This window comes from Artibeus jamaicensis, unplaced genomic scaffold (assembly GCF_021234435.1).
Source record: "Artibeus jamaicensis isolate MK-2021 breed Jamaican fruit bat unplaced genomic scaffold, CSHL_Jam_final contig_1803, whole genome shotgun sequence".
NCBI classification, from domain to species: Eukaryota; Metazoa; Chordata; class Mammalia; order Chiroptera; family Phyllostomidae; genus Artibeus; species Artibeus jamaicensis.
In genome coordinates, this window is record NW_026521356.1 from 3975865 (window position 1) to 3999114 (window position 23250).

At 52.9% G+C, this 23250-nt stretch overlaps 1 protein-coding gene across 3 annotated transcripts in view; it reads left to right on the forward strand.

The window, feature by feature from the left end:
• Positions 1-23250, forward strand: part of MDGA1 (MAM domain containing glycosylphosphatidylinositol anchor 1) — a 55686-nt gene that overhangs the window by 20822 nt on the left and 11614 nt on the right. For 2 of the 3 annotated variants that reach the window (XR_005082669.2, XM_037146250.2), the window contains exons 2-8: positions 8413-8552; positions 14082-14256; positions 15982-16178; positions 16924-17056; positions 17296-17565; positions 19618-19947; positions 22697-22993. Coding sequence is in view for 2 of the 3 variants with exons in the window: in XM_037146250.2 (XP_037002145.2) it covers positions 8413-8552; positions 14082-14256; positions 15982-16178; positions 16924-17056; positions 17296-17565; positions 19618-19947; positions 22697-22993 (1542 nt within the window). In the remaining variant the exon portion in view is untranslated. The remainder of the gene's footprint in view (positions 1-8412; positions 8553-14081; positions 14257-15981; positions 16179-16923; positions 17057-17295; positions 17566-19617; positions 19948-22696; positions 22994-23250) is intronic. The other variant, XM_037146251.2, reaches the window with a different exon arrangement.

Sequence of the window (23250 nt, forward strand, 5' to 3'; positions counted from 1 at the left end):
CCCTTTTGCAGATGAAGAAACGAGGCTTCAAGAGGTTAAATAAATGACTTACCCAAGGTCATGTGGTCAGTAGGTGAGAGATAGAGCCCTGCCTCTTGCCCCTCCCACCAACGGCCTGGCCAGCCTCTCAGGCTGGCAGTTACAGCCTTGGATGAAGCACTGCCCTGCCTGAGGCCTGTGCTTTCTGCTCTCTTTCTGAGTGTCCTTCTGCACTGGTTGGAGCTGCCCTAAGTCCCCTCATTGCTGAGAGTTTGCTGTTCTGGGGCCCACTAGGGAGAAAGTCCCTTAACAGTTTCCCACAGGGGACCCAGGAGCCCTCATTTGCAGGGCTCTCCCAGGGGCCTGTCCTGATAGCCCAGTGTTCCGTATGTGGTGCGCAGATTAGACTTCCACCGATACTCAGACGTGGAGGAGTGTGAGCATACGCTGTCGAAACCTGTGCACCTTCCGATGAGGCTGGGATGTGGATGCAGCAGTGCGAATGCTCCTAGGGACTGGGGCACAGATGGACTGGCCACCACTTTTGGCAGAGGAGGGCTGCTAGGAGTGCCAGGCTCTGCCAGAGCGTCAGGCTCTGAAAATGGGCCCTGGCCCTGTAATGGTAGCAGGCTGGGCAAGCAGCAGCAGGCCCTGCATCTGACTATGAGAGCACAGCTAGGTTTTATGCTCCATTATGGTGACAGGGTGGCAGTCTGTGCACTGGTCCGTTCAGCTCTGCCTGCTCTCTGCACTCAGTGACAGCACCCTTGTACTCAGAGGCCAGCGACACATACACTGGGGCTGGGGAGAGATTTTTGCAGCCAAAGGGGAGGTCGGTTGAATGGGGGTTTGATTTGATGAGCAAAGAGGCCCTTGTGGTGGAGAGCAGACCTTAATATGGTCTGCAGCAAGGGGAGGGCAGAGCTTCTTCAGTGAGGAGGGCTGGGCCTCCCTTGGCTCTGAATCCCAGTGCTGAGAGCTGGATAGTTCACATACTAGGTGCTCAGGAAATGTTATAGAGGAATCGATGAATCAGTGGCACACTGACAGGTGACTGGGTGTTCCCTGTGGAGAGGTTGGGAGGCCAGGGAGCGAGAGGGAGGATGGAGAGGGAATTGGCTTGGACCAAGGCCTAATGACCTGAGAGAACGTCCAGGGGTGGACAAGGCAGTGCACTTTGCATCCCTTCCAGATGACCAGCCTGAAGGGGAGGCCAGAGGAGACGATGAGGGCTGGGTGGAACTGTTTCCACCTGGTTTTCCCGTTGTAGAATCGGAGCCTCCCCCAGACCTGGAGTGCTCCTGAGAAGTCTCCTGGCCCATCCTAGCTGGCTGTGAACAGAAGACAGGCTTCAGCCAGCTCCAAAGCCAGCCTGGTGGGTGGGGAGGGCAGGGCACAGCCTGCTGTGGAGAGCACAGAGGGCAGGGTTCCTCCACAGTCAGCGACCCTCAGGAGAGGCGCAGAAGCATCATCCCTGGCAGGAGGAGGCCCAGGCAGAGCTGGCCAGGCGCCTGCCCTGACAACCTTCTCCCAGACCCCAGCCACCATTCTCTGAGCAGCTAATTAAAAGAGAAAAGACTGTTAATATTTCAGCACTGTTAGCCCATTAAAGTATTGAGTGTACATCAGCATTATATGCATAAAGGGATCGATAAACATGTGCGTACCTTGGGCTGGGAGGGCAGGGGAGAGGTGGTCTCCAAGGATGCCGCACAGGAGTGGCCCACCAGCGACTCAGTCCGGTGTGTCCTTAGCACTGTGCAGACACTCGGGCACTGGAAATGCGTGGAGCTGAGCACAAAAGTCAGAGTCAGGCAGACTTCCAACCAGCAGGGGGCATCCTTGGGCTTAACCTTGCTGAGCCTCAGCTTCCTCATCTGACAAATGGGAACAATAATAGGCTCGTTATAAGCAATAGATAAAATAGCAGATATAAAACACTCAGTGCAGTGCTGGGACGGAGTGAGTTGTTGTGTTATGTGTACATTGTTGTGTTACGGGGGAGACCTGAGGCATAACTCTAGCTCACAGCAGTCCCTCCTCGCTTCCTTTCTGCCTCTTGGCAGGCTTTGTCCCAGCTCTTCTAGACTCCACACTGCCCTAGAGCAGGGCCTGGTGCCATCGCTCCCCATACCCCAGCCCCAGCCCCAGCCCCAGCCCCAGCCTCATGAGGATTTGCTGGATGACCGTGAAGTCAGGACCAGAAGACAGATTGCGATTCCACATTGCCTGGCTCAGACCACCCAGCGATGCTGCGGGAGGTGGCTAGGGTGGCTGCCCTGGAATCTGACGGTCGGGCAGATAGAACCAACTCTAGGCAGGGAAGCCTCCCTCTCCTCTTCTCTCCTTGCCTTTCCCCCACTCTGCTCTGTGTGGAAGTTTCCCCAGGCTGCAGACACGCTTCCCCTGAAAGAGTCAGTAGCAGGGAGCAGGACAACAGCCCCCACTTGGCCACGATGGACCTTTTCAGATGTGGCAGGAGAGGAAACCTGGAGGAAAGCTGCTGGGGCTTCCAATTCAGGTTTCCATGCATTTTGCTGTCTGGTTGCCTTATTTGACTCTACGTGTCCTGTTTCATCCTCATGCGTTTGGTGAAATTCCCCCTCTAGGTTCCAGTGAGAATTGTCTTCGGTAGCCCAGTGGGCAAGTTGGAAGTAGTCTTTACGTGTGTTGAGAGTTTGTGGCTTCCTCACTGGGCCTGCTGGGCCCTGGCAGTCCCCACCCCCACCTACAATTTGAGATGTCTACTTTTGGGGGAAGAAAGGAGTGAGCTGATTGGTCAGAAGCACTCTGCCAGGGACTCGCCATTTTTTGCCTCAGCCGCCCTCACTATAATGTTGCCCCATGGGTGACAACTCTCACGCCACTTGACCATTCTCCGCCAAGGGACTGGTGTGTGTGTTGGGGGGGTGTTACTTGCCCCCACAGCCTTAGCTTTGTACTGAGCGTCGGATCAGCGCTCCGCACTCGCTGTATACAACACTTCTGCTCCACAAGGTGTTAAGAGATAACTCTGTGAAGAAAGGGCTTTATGGTCGAACACAGTTGGAAAGCGCTGGAGTAAACCAAGTGTTTACTGCGGGTCTTTTCAGAGCCTTTAATGCTATACTCCTGTGCACTGAGACGGAGGAGAGAGAAGATGCAGTGTCCTTATTGGCGGGGACTGTTGAGGAACACTTCGTGGCACACAGGTTGGGGACAGTTTTCCTTTTTTCATGGGGGTTTATTGATGGAGCTCAGAGAGTGACGTAGGAAAAGTCTCAAGACCAGCGACAGAGAAACATACCTGGTTCCCAAATCCTGTTTTGTTTCCTGTCCGCCAACGGGATACCAAGCAGAGATGCTCAGGTCCTGGGGTGCCTCCGAACTTCCCGGGACCGTGTTACAGGTGCGAACTCCAAGGCCCGTTCCTGGAGAGTCAAAGCCTGTGGTTCCACGGGGGCCTGGGAATCTGTGCTCTGACAGGCTCCCCGGGTGACACGGGGTGGCGGTGGGGGGTCTGAGGGTGACTGAGACAGGAGCTGAGTTCCAAGATACCGGGTAGAAGGCCAGGGTTCGAGTCCCAGCTCGGCCACTGTGTGAGTGACGTGGGCATTTGCTTCTCCAGGTCTCCATTTCCTTCTCTGCCAAAGGAGCAAAATAGCACCTGCTCTTTCTGCCTCTCAGAACGGAGGCGAGGAGCTTGGAAACGTACAGTGAACCCCGGGAACGCATCAGCCCTCGTCGTCTGTGCGGAAATGCCAGGGTCCGGTCGTGCGCCGGGCTTCAGACCCCCCAGGGAGGTGGGCTCCTGAGCAGCAGGCGGGGTCGTTTGTAGAGGAAAAATGCTGGGTGATGCGGTCAGATTGCTCACTGTGTACCGGACACCGTTTTAACCACTTCACGTGAGTCTACTTACTTATTCCTTGCAGCAACACGCCGTTTTACAGCTGAGAAAACTAAGGTGTAAGTAATTTGCAGAAAGTCACACAATAACTTGCTGAAGGCCTCCTGAAGCCCTGCACAGCCCTGAGCACGAGTCTTGACCATATTCATGAAAACTCCCTGCCGGTTTCAGGCCTGTTTTGACTGTCTCCTCCCCGGGGATGCGGAGGGGGCCGCAGAGGGGGCCCGCCTGTCCCCACCTCTTGCTCCTGTTGGATCATCTCAGGAGCTGTCATCTAGAGAGGGTGCACAGGCTCCTCAGCCAGATGTTTTGCACATATGGTCTTAAGCCTTCCCACCAGCCCTGGGAGAAGGCATATTGTTCCCATTTTACAAATGAAGGGGCTGAGGCTGAGAGGGATTCACTTGCCCGTCGTCACCCCACCGCTGGGTAGCAGCCCCTGGGTAGCAGAGCCGGGGATTCATCCCAGACTGTCGGCTCCTTCCTTGTCTCTAAAGCAGGTCTCCCTCGGCCACCTGTTCCTTGTCACATGCCTCTGCCTCAGAGTCGTCTTAGCACTTAGCACGCTCTGAAACTGTCCTGTTCATGTCCGTTTTCTGGTTTGCTGTCCATCTCCCCACAGATTCTCTTTCAGAGCTGGTCCTTGTTTGCTTTTCATGACAGCCTCTTCAGCACCCAGCACAGCCGCAGGCTCGAAGCATTTGTTGTTTGACAGAGTGAATGAAAGGATTATGTCGTGGCGCCTCTTGACACAGGCCTGGTTGCCTCTGGAACCGGAAGATGTGGCTGTTGGCAGTGCCGTCCCGGGGTGTGTGGAGGGGCAGCTGAGGTTAAGTGGGACAGAGCCGCTCTGGGGGCCTGCCACGCAGCAGGGGTTTCCTGCTCAGAAACCCTGCCCAGACATTCCAGCGCTGGGCAACGTGGGGGAGGCTGACTCACGCCAAGGAAACTCCGCGGGGAGTGGGGTGGGCTGACGGACACACTGAAATGCCAGCCGAGGTCGAGGAGGTCCGGGCACTTTGCTGCTGGCCAGTGCTCCTCCAGAAGGACCGTCTACGCCTGGAAGACAGCAGCCGCACGCAGGGGCTCCTCAAGCGGGAGTCGGAGTAAAGGGCGTGAGGAGTTGCAGGGGTTAGTGACGTAAAGGAAGGGGACCTCAGCGCGCAGGGTCACCACAGGGAGGTGGCTGCTTTTTTAAAAATCGAAATGTAACTTAGATACTGTAAAGCCGTAAGTAAATGATGGTACATTTTTACATGTGTATCCACCTGTGTAACGCCCCCTCAGGTCAAGACGTGGAGTATTTCCTCCCACCAGACGGGACGCCGCCTTCCCCCCAGGAAGTCCTCTGGTGCCGTCCCCAGTCAGTGACCGCCTCCCACCCAGGGGCCACCGCTGCTGGGGCTCCGTCACTACAAGATTGGTTTTTCCATTCTTTAATTTTAAATAGGTAAAACTGTACGCTATTTACTTTTTTGTATCCAAGTTCTTCCACTTAAACTTTGCCTGTGGGATTCACTAGTGTATCTGGCAGCAGTTCACTTTTCACACCTACGCGATACTCCGTCGTATGTATACACCACTTCACTACCCTGCGCTGCCCTTGCTGGACGTGCAGGTCATTTCCTGTTGTGAGCTACGGTGGCCGAAGCTGCTGTGGACAGTCTAGTGCTTGGTTGTCAGGAGCACTCACTTTATTGGGGGCATACCCTGCAGTGGGGCCCCTGTGTCGTGGGTACACACTTGTTTAGCCCGAATCTCTTCAAAGGTAGTTCTGCCATTTTTAGAGTTGAATAATCTTAGTAACGTCATCAAAGGGGGTTAAGTAACTTTAACCCCCTTTGCCATCATCCCTGGTGCCCAGTCATCGCCCCATCTCCAGTGAGCACACGTACCTGTCAGGTGACCGGAGGTCTTGTGTCTGCTGGCCAGGCCCAGTCTTGTCTGGCCTGTGCTGGCTGAGCCCTGAGGAGGTTTAGCTCTCCAGCTCTTTTGCAGTATTCCTTATTAATCGCCAAATCTTCTGTCATTGCCACACTGCCTGGCTACGGGCAAGCCACCGTGTCCAAGCTTATAGTTTATCTTCCTTGGCAGCCTGTTAAATCATGCCTTCCTTGTTGAGAGGCACCCGGGCCTCCTGTAGCCATCCACGTGGCTTCACGGGTTATCAGCAATGCATGTTCTTCATTGGGGGGGGGGATGGGCAGTGTCAGACCCATTCCCCAGATTCTAGGGTGCATTTTTTGCAGAGACTATGTGCTGATTAGAAAATTCATAGGAAGTATGAGTTGAAACAAGACCACAGAGAGGTCATCAAACCCATTCCCCTCCTATGGGTGGGGAAGCTCAGGCCCACGGAGGTCTGACTTGCCCAAGGTCACACAGCTTGTCTCCTGACACCTAGTCTAGGTTCATTCCTCTGGGGCACCAGGCAGGCAGGATGGTCACCTGGACACTCGGACTCTGGGTTGGTGGCAGCTGCCGCTGTTTGCAGAACCTGCTGCTGTTTAGAGAGACTCTAGTGGTTAAGCATGGCCTGTGCCACTCCCAACTGCGGCCCCATAGGCTTCTCAACCTGCAGCCAGGCTGCCTCCGCGGACCCCTCTCTGTGGCTGGTTCACGGCTGTCCCACCAGCATTGCTTGGGGAGATTCTGTGAAGGCACCTCCGTGTCATCTGCAGAGCAGTAGAGTTCCACCAGACATTTCTCATTTACACTGTGTTACTGCGCATCCACCCTGATGAGTTCGCAGAGTTGGCAGCATTCTCTCTATTTTAGAGACGAGAAAACAAGTGTCCAGAGATCACTACCGGCTTGCCCCCAGTGAATCGTAATGTGCAGTGCAGTACCCTGCCCTGTCGACTGGCGCGTAGGCCCCCCATTCTTTGAGGCCTGGTTCAAAAGCTGCCTCTTCCACAGAGCATTCTGTGATTCTTCCTCCTTCCATGAGTCTTCCTCCTGTGGGTGGGGGTGGCTCTCTTCTCTGACCTCTCTTACAATGCTTAGCAACTTCACCTTGGGATAGTCTTGTAAATTCATTAATTCAATGTGCCCTGAGTGCCTGCTGTATTTAAGGCCTTGTGCTGAGGGTGCCAAGATGAAGTTCATAGCCTGGTAGGCAGAAAGACAAGACCCCTGGACTTGGTAGACACACAGATTGACACTTTGCCACTGTGCTGGGGGAGTGACTGATACAAAAGGATGGGGGAGCAAAAAAATACTCACCTGAGAATATGTTTATCGATTTGAGAGAGAGAGGAAGAGGGGGAGAGAAACACTGATCAGCTATCTCCCCCATGTGCCCCGCCCGACTGGCGGTCTGTACTGGAGGATGCTCCAACCGTGGGGCCACCTGGCCAGGGTGGAGTCACACGTTTTAGGCACAGGTTCCATCTCAGCTTTGGGGCTGTGATTTAGGGCAAGGACTGTGTCCAGTCCCCATGTCCCTCGTGTTCTGTCTGCTCAGCTCTCCCACCTCCACTCTCTCCACCCTCAACTGTGAGCAGACGGGTGTGAACTTGGGGGCCTTCCTCTCCTTCCCAGGGCCCACGCATCTGTGGGGTGAGGGCTGGCTTACCTTTAGCACAGTGGGCTTGCCACTGAGGGAGGGGCTATGAACTTTTCCAGTTCGGTCATTTCCCCCTCCCCAGCCCTGGGCATTGCGAGAGAGGTCAGGGAAGAGCCGGTTTTTTGAGAACTGCTGTCCCTTGGAGAAGAGCTGGCACAGGCACAGCGGGGGAAATTAGCAGGGCTGTGGGTAAGGGGAATGTGTAGTCCGTGGGGTTGGAGGGTCTCAGGTTAGGCTCTCTAGGAGTAGAGTCTGGGACGGTTGGGCATAGGTACAGTTCAGGCAGGTGATTTGCTGAGGAAATATTCTCAGCAGAAACTAGGAAAAAAGGGGAAGCAGTTGGGCCAATATGTGGTTGAACTGATAGCCTCGGCCTCTTCCTGGGGTCATGGGGTCCAGGGGCCCAGGGGTGGGGCTCTGGAGTGTAAACAGCACCACAGTCATCCCATCTTAAGGCAAGAGGCTGGGCTTTTGAACCTGCTTGCCAGTCATCGGGAGGGCGTGTGTGTATTGGGAAGAGGGTGACCTCCTAGGCATTTCTGGGCCAGGCAGCTCCCACTGGCGAAGGGCAGTTCCCTGGGGAAGGTGAGCTCTGTGCACCCAGTAGCCGTCACTCAGAGCAGCTGGGGGTGCATGCAGATGCCAGATACTGGGTGGAGCACCAGCAGCCTCCATCACAGGAGGCTGCTAAAACAGTCTGTCTGGATTACAAAGCCCCTCACCCTCAGCAGCTCATTGATGAGCCCAGATATCTTGCAGTGGGGGTGGGGTGAGGAAGAAGTGCCCCTTTCTGAGTTCCTGGCCCTTCTGGTGGCCCGGGGCTCTGGGAGGGTTCTTTCCTGAGCTCAATGAGCTCAGGCCTCTGAAGAATGACCCGGGGAGGTCTGGGCTGACCTCTCTCCCTGACATAGTCAGGAGGGAGCCTCAGACCCCCTCTGGCCCTGGTGCCCCTTGTCTAAACCTCCTCGCTCTTTGCCAGCTCCAGCCCAGGCCCAGATCGTGCACGCGGGCCAGGCGTGTGTGGTGAAAGAGGACAACATCAGTGAGCGGGTCTACACCATCCGGGAGGGCGACACCCTTGTGCTGCAGTGCCTTGTCACCGGGCACCCTCGGCCCCAGGTAAGCCCCCATCCAGCCCGCGCGGCCTCCTTCTCCACCCCCTCTCTGCAATCAGAGCTCAAGAAGCCACAGCAGGTGCAGGGGACTAGAGGCCACAGTGGCAAATGAACAGAGGACCGGAGCCAGGGCTGGGGAAAGAGCTGGAAAATGAACTCTGAGGAAGGGCTGGAGGCTGTGGGCTTATTCACTCGCAAACACTGACGGCTACGAGGAAAACAGAAAGTCAGTTATTCAGCTCCACTCCAGCCCTCGCAGAGGTGAGCAGACGCGTCCTCAGCTGCTCCACAGCCGGGCTCGAGAGCAAACAGGGCGCCAAGCACTATGCCTGGTGCTTTCTCCAGTGTTTTCTCTTTGGCTCCTCACAGCCATGCCATGAGGAAGGCATTCGTACCCCCATTTTACAGCTGAGGCAACAGAGGTTCAGGTTGGGTAAACTCCCAAGGTCACACAGCTCTTGCGAAGGTGGAAGCGGAATTTGCATCCAGAACCAGTGTTCCCTGTAGCCTGGCACACTTCCTCTCACTGTATTTGTCTTTGGATTGGGGACTCCAGGAATTACCAGCAACAGAGAATACGATCTCTACCTTGGGAGGCTTCCGGTGGGCAAGGCGTACACTCTTGAGGTTAAAAGGCTCAAAGCAATTAGAGAGCAACAGATGCTGGGTGTCTGGAAATGCCAGGTGAATTTTGTCTCAGACCGACTCAGTGGTTCAGACAGGAAGTGTAGGCTGGTTACCATTGAGAGCTGATGGGAGGAGGCAGGAGGCTGGAGGGATGTGTGGAATTTGCTGGTGAGCTGCTGTGACCTTTAAGAGCAGCAGGAAAGGTGTAGGTTGGATTCTTGGAAGGAGAATGAAATGTGAAATCCTTTTATTGGGATAATTTTGGGAACAGGGATGGCTTTAGTAGATCTGGCCTTGAGATAAGCGGGTGGACTAGGAGACTCCTGCAGAGGTGTCCAACCCGTGGCCCACAGGCTGCATGAAGCCCAGGATGGCTTCGAATACAATCCACACAAAATTGTAAATTCACTTAAGACATGAGATTTTTTTTGGTGCTTACATGTTGCAATGTATTTAATGAGTGGCCCAAGACAACTCTTCTTTCACTGTGGCCCAGAGGTGCCAAAAGGTTGGACACCCCTGCCAGACTCTTGTCACCTGAGACTCTGATCACTGCCTGCTCCTTCTGGGAGGCCTATTTAGAAGTGAAGGCAGTGCTGCCAGTCTTCAGGTTGGTGTCAGGTGTGACTGTTAGGGATGGTTTGTCCTGTTGCCAGGGAGGCAGCTGGGCCATCTGTCCCTAAGGCCGCACTGGCCATCTGTGTATGTCCCCTTGTGCATCACGTGTGTGAGTCATCTGTGGTTGTGGCTGTATGTACATGCATTTCTTTGTCTATTTCCATCCACAGTTTCATTGTTTTTCCTGCTACCCAGGCTTAACCCCCTGCGCTCACATTTGCCTCTGTCCCATCTCATTTCCCACACATCGCCAGCCCCTGACACCTTTCTTTTTATGCTCTTGCATATGTCCTCTCCTGTCCATTCCTCATGATTCCTCTGGGTCAGTCCTTCCGCCCCGTTCCCTGGTCTACTGCCCATTCTCCCAAATCTCCCGTCTAGGCCATTCCTGCACCCCGATCCCTGATTCTCATCCTCCAGCCCGCTACATCATATCGCTCCCCTCTCAGAAACACTTCACGGTACCCTATTACGGACCAGACCCAGTGCAGGCTCCTGGAGGTAGAATCAAAGAGCTCCCACAATCGGCCCTCACCTGCCTTTCCTGTCTCATCTCCCTCCTTCCTCATACCTGTGCTCCAGTCGAACTTGCCCAAGTACACCCTGTTCATTCCTGCTTTGACACTGCTGCTCACCACTCCTGAAGTGCCTTCTAGTTCCCTTTTCACTCATTTCATTACCACAAACGTGTATTGAGGACTTGCTCTGTGCCAAGCCTTGTGATGCGGCCCAAGGATACAGTTGCAGTTCCTCTTGTCATGAAGCATCTTGTCTCACAGGGGAGCAGCATCCTGTCATGGCCCTCTCTGTGTCGGAGCGGGGGACTGGTGGGCAGGAGTTCTTCACTCCAAATATCCAGAGAGAGGGAATCCCTGGGGCCCAAATGAAGAAGGGATCTGGAGTGACGGCAGCGAGCCGGAGTTGAAGAACCTGGTCCTTGGAGGGACCTGGGTTACGTGGACCTCAGGGGTTGCAGTATTGATGCACCCATGGAGCCGGCTGAGGGGAGGCCATGGGCTGTCTACGGCTAGAAGCTGGACTGGGCTCCATCCAAAGCTGGAAGCTCAAAAGAGTAGCACCGCCTGTGAATGGGGACCAGAAGACCTCTCTCCCACAGCGCAGAGTCACAGCAGGGAGCGGACTCTGTCTTTCAGGATGTGGCTGTAAACAGCGCCCTGTGAGGGAGCGTGACCCTCAGCCTGCCTGCCTCTTGCAGTGGTGAGGAGACCCGAAGCTAAGAAACTAACAGGAAAACCGGTTGGAACCTGGGAACCCATGTGTCTTGGCCGTAGGCCACCACAGAGCTGCACCTCAGACAGGCCTGTCAGGGCCTAAGTGGGACTTCTGTGGAAGATGATTGCCACTGATTACAAGCCTGTGGAGTGAAATTTTAAAACTCACTCAAAAATCCAGCACCAGGAGAGCCGCTCTGTATACTTAAATAATTGAACAATTCATCTCTGAGGAAACAGATAATAGAGCAATTTTAAAGGATCTTTAAAATAAATGTTTAAAATGTGGTGCCCTGGCTGGTGTGGCTCAGTGGATTGAGTGTCAACCTGTGAACCAAGAGGTCATTGGTTCAATTCCCAGTCAGGGCACGTGCCTGGGTTGCAGGCCAGGTCCCCAGTTGGGGGTGTGAGAGACAACCAATCAATGTTTGTCTCACACATCCACATTTTTCTCCATCTCTCTCTCCCTCCCTTCCCCTCTGTCGAAAAGTAAATAAATAAAATCTTTTAAGAAATGTTTAAAGAGGTACTAGGAGTAGAATCTACAAGACAGGAGACTGTAAAGCCTGGTCAGTTAGATATAGAAACAAAAGCAAATAGAAATTGTAGAAAATGAAATAAGTTTTTGATTTTTATGTATTTACTTATTAAACAATTTTATTTATTTTTAGAGAGAGGGGAAAGGAGAGAGAAAGAGAGGGAGAGAAGCATCAGTGTGTGTTTGCTTTTCACGTGACCCCTTGCTGGGGACCTGGCCTGCAACCCAGGCATGTGCCCTGACTGGGAATTGAACGGCAACCACCAGAACTCATCCACTAGCCACACCACCAGGGCTAAAAATTTCTAAAAATGCAAGCCACCCCCAAAAAATCAAAAACACCGTGACATGGATAAAACAAACCAGGTTCTAAGCAGTGTATAAACAAACCCCATCTAGACAAATCATGTTAAAACCACAAAAGTCAAGTACAAAAAGAAAAAAAATCCATGGCCTTGTTCTCTCTCCAAAGCACCCTCCGGTCTCAGGATGCATCACCTGAAGCCGCCCGCCTGTAGCCTTCCCCAAGTTTTGTGAAGTCCGAGACCATGAGGGTACAGCTGAGGGTGGCCAGGGAATGAGAGTAGCAATATCATGGCCGGCAGTGACCCCCGCTGCATGAGAAGGTTGATCTTTCACCTATTTCTCCCGGCTTTTTTGTCTTTATGACCTGTGGCCTGACCTGTTCACCAGTCTCGGAGCCCTTGCTCTGTCTCAGTAACAAGCAGTTCTCCTCAACTTTAAGATGGAAGCTTCCCTACGTCATCCTCCCATCTTTAGAATTGAGTAATCTGGAGCCGATCAGTTTTTCTTAAACCTCTGGTGATTGGAGTAGTGTTCGATAGCTCCAGTTTCTTGTGTGATCTTTGCTAGCGTCCCGTGATCTAAGGCAATGTCAATAAAAGACAATTGTTGAGTGACTAATATAGACCAGGCCCCCACTCAAGTGCTTTGCCTACTTTGTTTCTAAACCTCACAATGACCCTGCAAAGTGGGTGTTATGCTGCATAATAATTATTGATATCTGTTGCTGCAGAACAAATGCTCCAAAATTTGAGAGCTGGAAATGACAAACACTTACTGCCTCATTGTTCCTGTAGGACAGGAACCTGGCGTGGCTGGTTCTGGCTCGGGGCCTCTCCCCAAGCTGTCGTTCTCTGAAGACTGGTGGGCTGGAGGATCCCCTGTGGACCCCTCCATAGCGTCACCCAAGACATGGCAGTTGGCTTTCCCCAGAGCGAGTGACCCGAGAACACAATCATGATGGGCATCACAGTCTTTTATAACCTGATCTCGGAAGTGACATACGAGTCCCCCTGCTGTATTCTATTGGCCACACAGACCTGCTTTGCTACAAAGTGGGAGGGGACTGCAGAAAGGTCTGAGAACCTTTCTCTGCAGGAGGTGGGATCATTTGGGGCCACCCTGGAGACTCATCTTGCACAGAAGAGAAATCAGAGAGATGAGTAACCTTAGCCTTCCAGGCACTAAGTATACGAGGTCTGTCCAGAAAGTATCCATCCATGCAATATGAAAAATAGAGACATTTATTGAAGAAGATGCAAGAAACATTGTACAGAGGACATTGGTGCCTCAGACCCCCCCAAAGCAGGCACCTTGGAGCTTCACACAGTTCTCCCAATCGCTATCAGCTGCCCCGTCATATTTTCCCGAATCTCACTGGTGGTCTGAAATCTGTTCCCTTTCAATGGTGTTTGTAATTTTGGGAAAAGCCAGAAGTTGCAGGGTGCCAAATCTTGGCTGTGGAGGCGCTGAGTTTCCTGGGTGATTTGATGTTTCGCCAAAAAACTCTGCACGAGACGTGATGCATGAGCGGGCGCATTGTCATGATGAAGCTGCCGATCGCCAGTTGCCCACAGCTGCAGCCTTTTGAATCATCCGAGTAGTTTCCATGTGGGAATGTTCAAGCTTAACGCAAAATCTGATGCAGATTCATTGCTGTAATTGCTCAGTCATTTGAATGTGACGGCCACACAGTACACACCCTCAGTGGTGTCTACTGCCCCCAATGACCAGGACAGTGAAGCTGTCACTGTTTATGCAGGTGCATCCCAGTCCACTCTCCTTGGCTGCCAGTTGACATAGATGTTGTGCAAACTGTTCAAATCACTCTCATTATATTAACAATGGTTGGGCATTTTCCAGATCTTGTACATTAATTAAATCCTCTCAGTAACTGTAGGAGGAGGTAATACTCTTCATTTTAAAAATGAGGAAAGGAAGGCAGGAGAGGCTGGGTAATTTGCTCACAAATCCACACTGCCGTCGTTAAAGCCTCATCCATCTGACCCCGGATGCCCCAGGCCCTTGGCTGAGTCGCCCTACCCCCTCTGTGTATTCCCCCAAGTCTGTCTAGGTTAGTCTCCTAGGCCTATATATGCCCCACGTGCCCTTGTGAAAAACTACGGGGGTCAGAGGGAAGACACAGTGCAGGGTTGGCCCAGAGGTCCCCCCGCCTGCACTGCGCGTCTGACTCTGCCCCACCCTGCCTGCCCAGGTGCGGTGGACCAAGACAGCTGGCAGTGCCTCAGACAAGTTCCAGGAGACCTCGGTGTTCAATGAGACGCTGCGCATTGAACGCATCGCACGCACACAGGGGGGCCGCTACTACTGCAAGGCGGAGAACGGTGTGGGCGTGCCCGCCATCAAGTCCATCCGCGTGGACGTGCAGTGTGAGTCTGAGTCCCCCGTCCATTCTGGCCCCTCCCTGGGGAGGAAGGGGCTCAAGCTCAGGCTAGGAAGGCGGAGTGGGGGTGGGGCGCCGTGGAGAACCAACCCCTCCATGGAGGAGGACCGTAGAGGTTTCCTCTCTTCCGTGCCCGGCAGGGGGATCTCTGCTGTTTCTGCGACGTGTGCTGCCCTGTACCACTCACGCATCCCCACCTGTGGGAATGTGAACCTCGCAACATCCCTATAAAGTGGTCAGGGAGGGCAGGACAGGTTGGATTCGTACACATTCCACAGATGAAGAAACTGAGGTACCAAGGACTCTAGACTTGTTCATGGGCATAGGCCTCTTCATTATGGTTGACTGGCCTTCCCGCAGTACCTGATGCCTCTGCTTTTGCCCCAGGGTAACTCTGAAACTTCCTTACCCCACCAGGTGCAGGAGCAAGCTAACACCTCTCAGTCCTTGCTGCTGCTTGAATAGGAAGCCTCCAGTCCCCACCTGCCCTCCACGGATTGTCCCTTAACCCCAAGAGGCTATCTCCCTGCTTGCCACCCCCTCTGTGCCTATCCAGGCTGACCTAGGAACCCAGAACCTGGGGGGCCAGGCCAATGGCCTGTCTGATATCATCTTAATGTCTACAATGAACTTGCCCATTACACAGGCCTCACACTCGCCCAGGGGGCCCGACTGAGTGGTGAGCAGTGGAACCCCAGTTGTCTCTTCTGTCCTGCATCAGCCACCCAGGCACCTGCCAAACCCTGGGGCTGAGGGTCATTTCTCAAGTTATTGGTCTGAAAGGGGCTGGGAGGCATGGCCTGGACTTCGCCAATGCCCCACCTCTGCCCATGGCCTTGATAATAACCTCTACCTAAGTGGGCTGTGGAAGGAGGACAGAATGCTAGCATGTTGGAACATTCATTGTAGGATGTTTGAATGTGGAATTGTGGGTGACTTCGGTTCACAATCCTGGTTGCACATTAGACTCTAGGGGACCCTTTTCAAAAACACTGATGTCTGGGTCCTCCTTCAGAGACTCTGATGCAATTGATTGGGGTGGGGCTCAGACACTGGGATTTTTAAAAATTGAGGACTAACCTACATCCAGGAGAGTACACTAATCTTAAGTGTACAGTTTAATGAATTCTTACATATGTATGTGTGTGTGTAAACACCATGTAGTTCAAGGGAAGCTCCAGGACCCCAGGAAGTTTCCTCACGTTCCCCCCAGTCAGTAATCTTCTTAGAGACAATCACTGTTCCTCTGACTTCTGACACATTAATGAACTCTTCCAGGCATTAGTATTAAAAAGGAAATCTCTACGTGATTTCATTGTGCAAATGAGGAGGAACTACCAATCTAGTCCAATTTACCAGTGAGGAACAGGCAGAGAAAAGACTTAGGTCACAGTACAAATTAATAACTAGCCTGGGATTTGAACCAGGGTTTCCCAGTTTCTAGTCTGCTGCTGCTGCCTCCACCCCATGATGGGCAGGTGAAGATAGACAACCCCCATGGGGGTCCCTGAGGGGGGACAGCTGGGAAGTCATTAAGTCCAGACCCCTAATTCTAAAGGTTGGTTAAGCGCGCAGGTTCGGGAGAGCAGCTGGCTGTCTAGAAGCGTCCTTTAGGGTGGCTCGGCTTTCCCCGAGGGCTGCCAGGAGCCCGAATCCCCCACACCAGAAGGATCCAGTCCTGACTCGGCCGACTGGGGCTGTGTCCTTGCAGACCTGGACGAGCCGGTGCTGACGGTGCACCAGACAGTGAGTGATGTTCGAGGCAACTTCTACCAGGAGAAGACGGTGTTCCTGCGCTGCACGGTCAACTCCAACCCGCCCGCACGCTTCATCTGGAAGCGGGGCTCCGACACCCTGTCCCACAGCCAGGACAACGGAGTCGACATCTATGAGCCCCTCTACACCCAGGTCAGGACTTCATTCTTCCTCCTGCACCCAACAAGGGAGGGGGCGGGGGACTGAGGCCCCACCGTCGGGAGTGCTTGGGACTGGCCCGACTAAAACAGTTCTGCTCTGACATCGGAAGCAGCATTCTGACTGGGCTTCAGTTACCCTGGACAGGTGAAATTTGCACAGAGGCTCAGGGAACAGTGGTGGGGACAGGAACGTCTCCAAGGCAACATGTCCTTCTGGAACATTGCCAGCTAGGAAAGGTACCCTCTAGAGGCAGGCAGGCCAGCCCTGCCCACTGCTGGCTGTCGGAGCATTGGGACCCCGTGGGCAGACACAGCGGGAGTTTTGGGCAGAGTGATGACTCCACTTCCCATGGCCCCATCCTGTCCCAGGAATAGTGATGGAGCCATCCTGTCAGGGAGGGCTTTCAAAGGTGGCTTTCCTAGGTGGCTGTCATCACTTCACATGTGGCCGTGGGTGGCAGGCCTCCCTCCTTACCCTTCCATTTCTCAAAGTAGAGAAACTGGGGCCTGGTACCGGCCAGCGTGCACCAGGGCAGCCTCAGATGCGGAGAAGCCCAGGGTTTGAAGAGTGCAGCATCCACCCCAGACTCAGGCTCCCAGGGGATAAATGGTGTGGAGGCTGGGAAAGATAGGGATTAGAATAAGAATTTGCTTTAGCTGCTGATGCTGGGTAAATATATGAGGGGTCCTTGGAGCCCCAAGCAGACCCCTCATACCTGTGGCCCTCTGCTGCTCAGGGGGAGACCAAGGTCCTGAAGCTGAAGAACCTTCGGCCCCAGGACTACGCCAGCTACACCTGCCAGGTGTCTGTACGCAATGTGTGTGGCATCCCAGACAAGGCCATCACCTTCCGGCTCACCAACACCACAGGTACAGGCACTTTCCTGACCTCACCTTTGACCAGCCCAGTCAGGAGACGGTGCCTCACCCCACAGAGGACTCTAGGTCGTCACCGCTAGTGCATCCCCTCCTCCCCTCCGCCTGCTCCCTGCCTTCTCCTCTTTCTTATCTCCCATCCTTCCCCAGCCCCATGGTTTTCCTAGCTCCCTATATCCCACCTTTAGCCCTGCCTCGTGGCCCCCTAAGACCCCCCCTCCTTGTCCTCTTAGCACCACCAGCTCTGAAGCTGTCTGTGAACGAAACTCTGGTGGTGAACCCTGGGGAGAATGTGACGGTGCAGTGTCTGCTGACAGGCGGCGATCCCCTGCCCCAGCTGCAGTGGTCCCACGGGCCGGGCCCGCTGCCCCTGGGGGCTCTGGCCCAAGGTGGCACCCTCAGTGTCCCTTCAGTGCAGGCCCTGGACTCTGGCTACTACAACTGCACGGCCACCAACAATGTGGGCAACCCTGCCAAGAAGACCGTCAACCTGCTGGTGCGATGTACGTGGCTCGGAGGGGCGGGAGGGCACTCGGAGGCAGACGGGGTCCCTGTCCTGTGAGAACTACCGATGACATGGGACAGGGGCCCGTCTCCTTTTTCTTGGTAGGCGACACAGGCTGAGCAGGCGTGCGCCAGGCACTTCTGTTCCCCGCGATCTAGGTGTCTTCCAGCAGAGAGCGGGATGAAAATTTGTGTAAAGTTTCATTTACAATTTATAATCTACATTTCCGAATATAACCTCAGCAACGCAAGAGGTAGGAAGGACTGGTTTAGAGTAACCTATTTTTTTTTAGGCTGGGAAACTGAGGTTGCAAAAAGCTAGACGTGGACCTCCAGTCTTCAGGAGAGATTTCTTTTGTGCACTGGTTTTCATAGGAGTCTCTGAGTTAAAGTGAAAATCAAACATTTCCATATATCTCAGGTGTAAATCTCCATTAGCAAAGCATTTTAATGAATCCGAAGCTAATTATTAAATGTAAAAATGATACAAAACTTGGAGTACAATCTAAAGAAGTATAAACACTTTCCTTACTAACCTTCAGCCTCAGCAGTTAGCACCAGCTGCTTGATGTGCTCCGGATTTTGCTACCCTGCTTCAAGGAGAAAACTTTAAATTCTTCTATTTGTGTAACTTTAGGTCGTTTGTTTGTTATATGTTATTTAAAGATACAGGCTGTTTCCAGCTCTTTTTTTTTTTAAACAGGTATTATTTTTTAAAGATTTTGTTTATTTATCTTTAGAGGGGAAGGGAAGGAGAGAGGGAGAGAAACATCAATGTATGGTTGCCTCTCATGTGTCCCTGCTGGGAACTGGCCTGCAACCCAGGCATGTGCCCTGCCTGGGAATCGAACCTCGATCCTTAGGTTCTCAGGCCCACGCTCAATCCACTGAGCTACACCAGCCAGGGTTGTTTCCAGCTCTTTAGCACTTAAAAGTAAAGTAGAGCTTCTGCCAAATTCAACTCAGAGCCTTCTGAAGAAAGGAGCCCTCTCGCTGCTGCCCCTTCACTGACCAGTCTCTCCCTCTGAAGCTCCTCACAAGGAGCTTGCTTTCTGTGGCGTTTTAATGAATCAGAGCGAGAAAGAAAGGAGCAAGATGGCAGCTATCTGATAGCGGCTTTCCCCTTTGATGGTACTTTTCCCATCAGAAGATAGTTTTTCTCCACCTGTTTCCATTTGGCCTTTAGAACCTGGGCTGATGAGATCTCAGTTTACATGAAATACTTACGGTCACTTAGGGTGACGCACCGCCCACTTGGCCCAACGCAGGCCTAGTTTATGGCCACTGTGCCCATTTCCTGTCCAGTTAGCATCCAATATTTAGGTTCTGTCTAGCCCTTAATTACATTAAACAATATTCAGACTTCAAAAAGAGGCCAGACCCTTTGCTTTCTAAACTCTGTGCTTTAATGTAATGACATGTAAAATTATGGTATTAAGCTTTTATTATAAAAATTACACAAACTTGCTGCAAAGAGTTAACTAGCACAGAAGGGTAAAATGTACAGATTAAAATCTCCCCTCAGTTCCCCTCAGTCCCACTGTCTGGAGAGAACCACTCAGACATTCTGGTGCATGCTTCCCTTTTGTTGGTTCAGGGTTTAAAACAAGAAAAACAGATGAAGTGGTGCAGTGGTGGAGCGCGGGCTCCGAATTAAACTGTCTGAGCCTTGGTCCCCTCCTTGGGGGATGGGCGCGCCCAAGTGCCTCCCTCCCAGACGGCTGCGTGGGTTAAATGAGTAAACCTGTGTAAAGCGCCTGGAACAGGGCCTCTCACGTAGTGTATGTTCAGTCAGTGGTGACTTGAATGATCACTAAACCCACTTTTCTACAGCGAGTTATTTGAACTTTTAAAAATGCATCTGAAGAAGCAGAACAATTTTCAAGCAAAATGGTGGTTTTTTGTGGTGGTTGTGTTTGGCGGGTGGGTGGCGTAGCTCCCAGCCTGCAGAAGGGCCACTCTGAGGGAGGAGCTGGGCCTGGATAGGAGTGGGACACACACCCTGGCTTTGGGCCAGCCCCAGCCACCCTGTCCTCCCCGTCCACCTGCAGCCATGAAGAACGCCACGTTCCAGATCACCCCGGATGTGATCAAAGAAAGCGAGAACATACAGCTGGGCCAGGACCTGAAGCTGTCGTGCCACGTAGATGCAGTGCCCCAGGAGAAGGTGACTTACCAGTGGTTCAAGAATGGCAAACCGGCACGCATGTCCAAGAGGCTGCTGGTGACCCGAAATGACCCTGAGTTGCCCGCTGTCACGAGCAGCCTAGAGCTCATTGACCTGCACTTCAGTGACTATGGCACCTACCTGTGTGTGGCTTCCTTCCCAGGAGCCCCTGTGCCTGACCTGAGCGTTGAGGTCAACATCTCCTCCGAGACAGGTGGGTGGCTGCGTGGGCAGCGGGGAGGCGTGAGGGAGCCGGGGAGGCCCACAGAGTGGAGGTGGAGCAGCAGCTTGCAAACAGGAGGTGCCAGCTGCTGGGGTAGAGTGGTGGAACTGAGTGGGAAAGCAACATTTTTCAGATAGTCCCATAGATACATGACCACAAACTTGATACATGAGAGCCAGGAAAGTTTCCTCAGAGAGAATCTTTGATCTGAGACCTGAGGAGGGGAAGACTTTTACTAGGCAAAGGAGAGTAAGGGAGGGCGGAAGAGAAAGGCAGGCCAAGGCAGCAGCGTGTGAAAAGGCACTGGGGCAGGGAAGCGCGTGGCCTGTTTGGAGAACCGAAGGAAGGAGAGTGTGGCTGGGAGAATCGACAGAATGGAGAGGTCAGCAGGGGCCAGATTATGCAGCGGATTGGGTCTCTATTCCAATAAGAAGAAATAACAGTAATGAAATGATAATGCCTAACATCGATTGAATACTTATTATGTGTTCTGATGTTACTGTGGGTTACTATATCTCATTTGCCTTCATGATTTACCCTGTGGGATAGACAGTTTATCTTCAATTTTTAGGGTGAAGAAACGGGCTCAGAGAGTTCAAAAAACTTACCTAACGTAACATAACAGTAAGTGGTGGAGCTGGGATTTGAACCCAGGCAGTCTGCCTTCAGAGCCTGATCTCATGCACCCCTAAAGATTTTGCACTTTGAGAATGACAGGAGTTTGGAGGGGATGACTTTGGAGAGGGTTTCTAGAATCTCCAATCCCAAGCACATTGCATTGAGGACCTCAGCGAAGCCTCTTCAACTCTCTGGGTCTTGGTTTCTCCTCTGTGAGACATTGAGCCAGATGGCCTCAGTGGCTCTTTCCATCCCGACATTTGCACAGAGAGAGGCTAGGTGAAGCTGGGAGGGGGTGGGTGGTCAGGAAAGGCTTCCGGAAGGAGACTGACCTGAGCTGGGATTTACCAGTGGCCTCCACAGATTCCACAAATCTATTTTGCCAACCACTGTGTGCCAGGCCAGCAGTGACGGGCTGGGAGCCCGGAGAAAGGCCACAGCCCCATCTTCAGAGTTCACTGCATAGCCTGGGAGACCCACCTGTTGGGGTACAGCAGGAACTGGAAAGGCAAAGCTTAGAAAGGACACATGAGCCAAAGACAGAGTCTGCAGAGCATGGTGGGGACACGAGAGAAGGACTCCCAGGTTGCTGGGGCATGCCAGGGAAGGCTTCGCAGAGGAGCAAGCCATACTCCTTGTGCACATTTGCTAGGTTGGGGGACAAGCCCAGCAGAGAAGGGATGGGGAACCCCCCAAGATATACAAGACTTGGCTTGTCAGGAAGTATGTTCTTTACGAGTGGATCTCACAGCTGGGACACAGAGTGGGAGAAGGGAAGGTGAGGCTGAGGTGGCAGAGGCCAGAGCACAGGGCCTTGTTTACAGAGCCAAAGAACTTGAGCTTTAACCTCAGGGTGGTGCAGCCTCAAAGTGGGGAGACAGCCTGTTAGTGTGTGGGGGTGAGGAAGGGTTGGGAGCTGGGATGTTTTAGAACAGGAAATCAACAGGGCACAGGGCCATTTCCTCCATTTGGCTCATAAGCCTAATTCTTAGGGCATGGAAGCTTTTTAAGGGTCTGTGGAAATGGTTTAGACCTGGAAAAATAAATGAACTGGTACCAAAATACAAAGAGAAAACGGCAAAATTTAAAGCCAATAAATGTATAAATTCTTATAGACTTAAATTATGCTAACTGGATAACTGGACCTCGGCATGCCTCATGGAGGTATTTGCAATTTATATTTAATGTAGGACATTTTAATTTGATGTGATGTGGGATGGGACCCATGGAAATCTTTAAAAAGACCCTCTATTTGGGCATGTGTTGGGTTGGATTAGGTTTGGCTGTGAATAATAGAAAAACCCTAAATAAAAGTGGCTTACATAAGCTGGCTGTGTATTTCTTTTTCATGCAAAAGTGAGCAGTCCAGGCTGGAATAGCAGCTCTGCTCCACTCAGTCCTCAGGGCTCCACACTCCGTCTTGTCTCGCTGTTCCATTATCCTTAGCATGTGCCACCTCCTCCACAGTCCCAGCTGCAGTCAGCCTGCCTTCCAGCCTGCAGGGCGGAGGAAAAGGCATGACTTCCCCCTTTAAAGACACTTGTTTTCTGTCAAATCCCACTGGCTAGAATTTAGTCGTGTGGTAGCCATAAAGGCAGGCTTGGGGGACCATCTTTATTCTGGCTGTGTGTCCTGCTAAAACCCAGATATTTTATTACTTTGAACAAAAGAGTAAAGATGTTGGGGATATGGACTAGCAATCTGTGATAACGGTCCAGAAGGGGAAGATAGTGGCTTTAACTGGTTAGAGCAGGATCAGTGGGCAGGAGAGAGGAGATTGAGGGAGGAGATAATCTAGTAGAATGGTTTAAAAGGTGGAAGTCACAAAACGTAGTAGTGTTGAGATAAGGGAAAAGAAGAAATAGGCCAGAACAACTTCAGCTTTTTCTGGGTTGGGAGAGCCTGAGGTAGAGACCCAGGAGGTGGGGCGGAGTTAGGGAGGTGGGTTCTGCTTGGAGATACTGAGAGATCTGCTGGACTTCCGTCCGTCAGTGTCAGTCCGGGATGGGGAGGGAGTGTTGCACCTAGGGGGAGGAAAGCAGAAGCCCCACAGAGGAGGTCGGGCGGCGGGGAGGTGGGGGGGGGGAGGGGGACTCTAACCCGCTCTTATCCCCTCACCCAGTGCCACCTACCATCAGCGTGCCCAAGGGCAGGGCCATTGTGACCGTGCGCGAGGGCTCTCCCGCCGAGCTGCAGTGCGAGGTGCGGGGCAAGCCGCGGCCGCCCGTGCTCTGGTCTCGCGTGGACAAGGAGGCTGCTCTGCTGCCCTCGGGGCTGCCTTTGGAGGAGACCCTGGACGGAAAGCTGCGGCTTGAGCGAGTGAGCCGCGACATGAGTGGGACCTACCGCTGCCAGACCGCGCGCTATAATGGCTTCAACGTGCGCCCCCGTGAGGCCCAGGTGCAGCTAAACGTGCAGTGTGAGTCCCACTGCCCCATCCGGATTACCTCCCGAGCTGTCCTTCCTGCCCTCTGCAAGGCCTACCTTGTCTTCATCCTTTCACCACCTCAGTCCAGCCAAACCCTCCACCTACTGCTGATACCCCTAATCCCTCACTGATATCTTGACACATTTTTACAAATAGGGAAACCAAGTCACAAACAAATTAAGTAACGTGAGTGCTCTCACAGCTAGTTAGAGGCGGGGCTGGGATTTGAACCTAGGTCATCCAGCTGC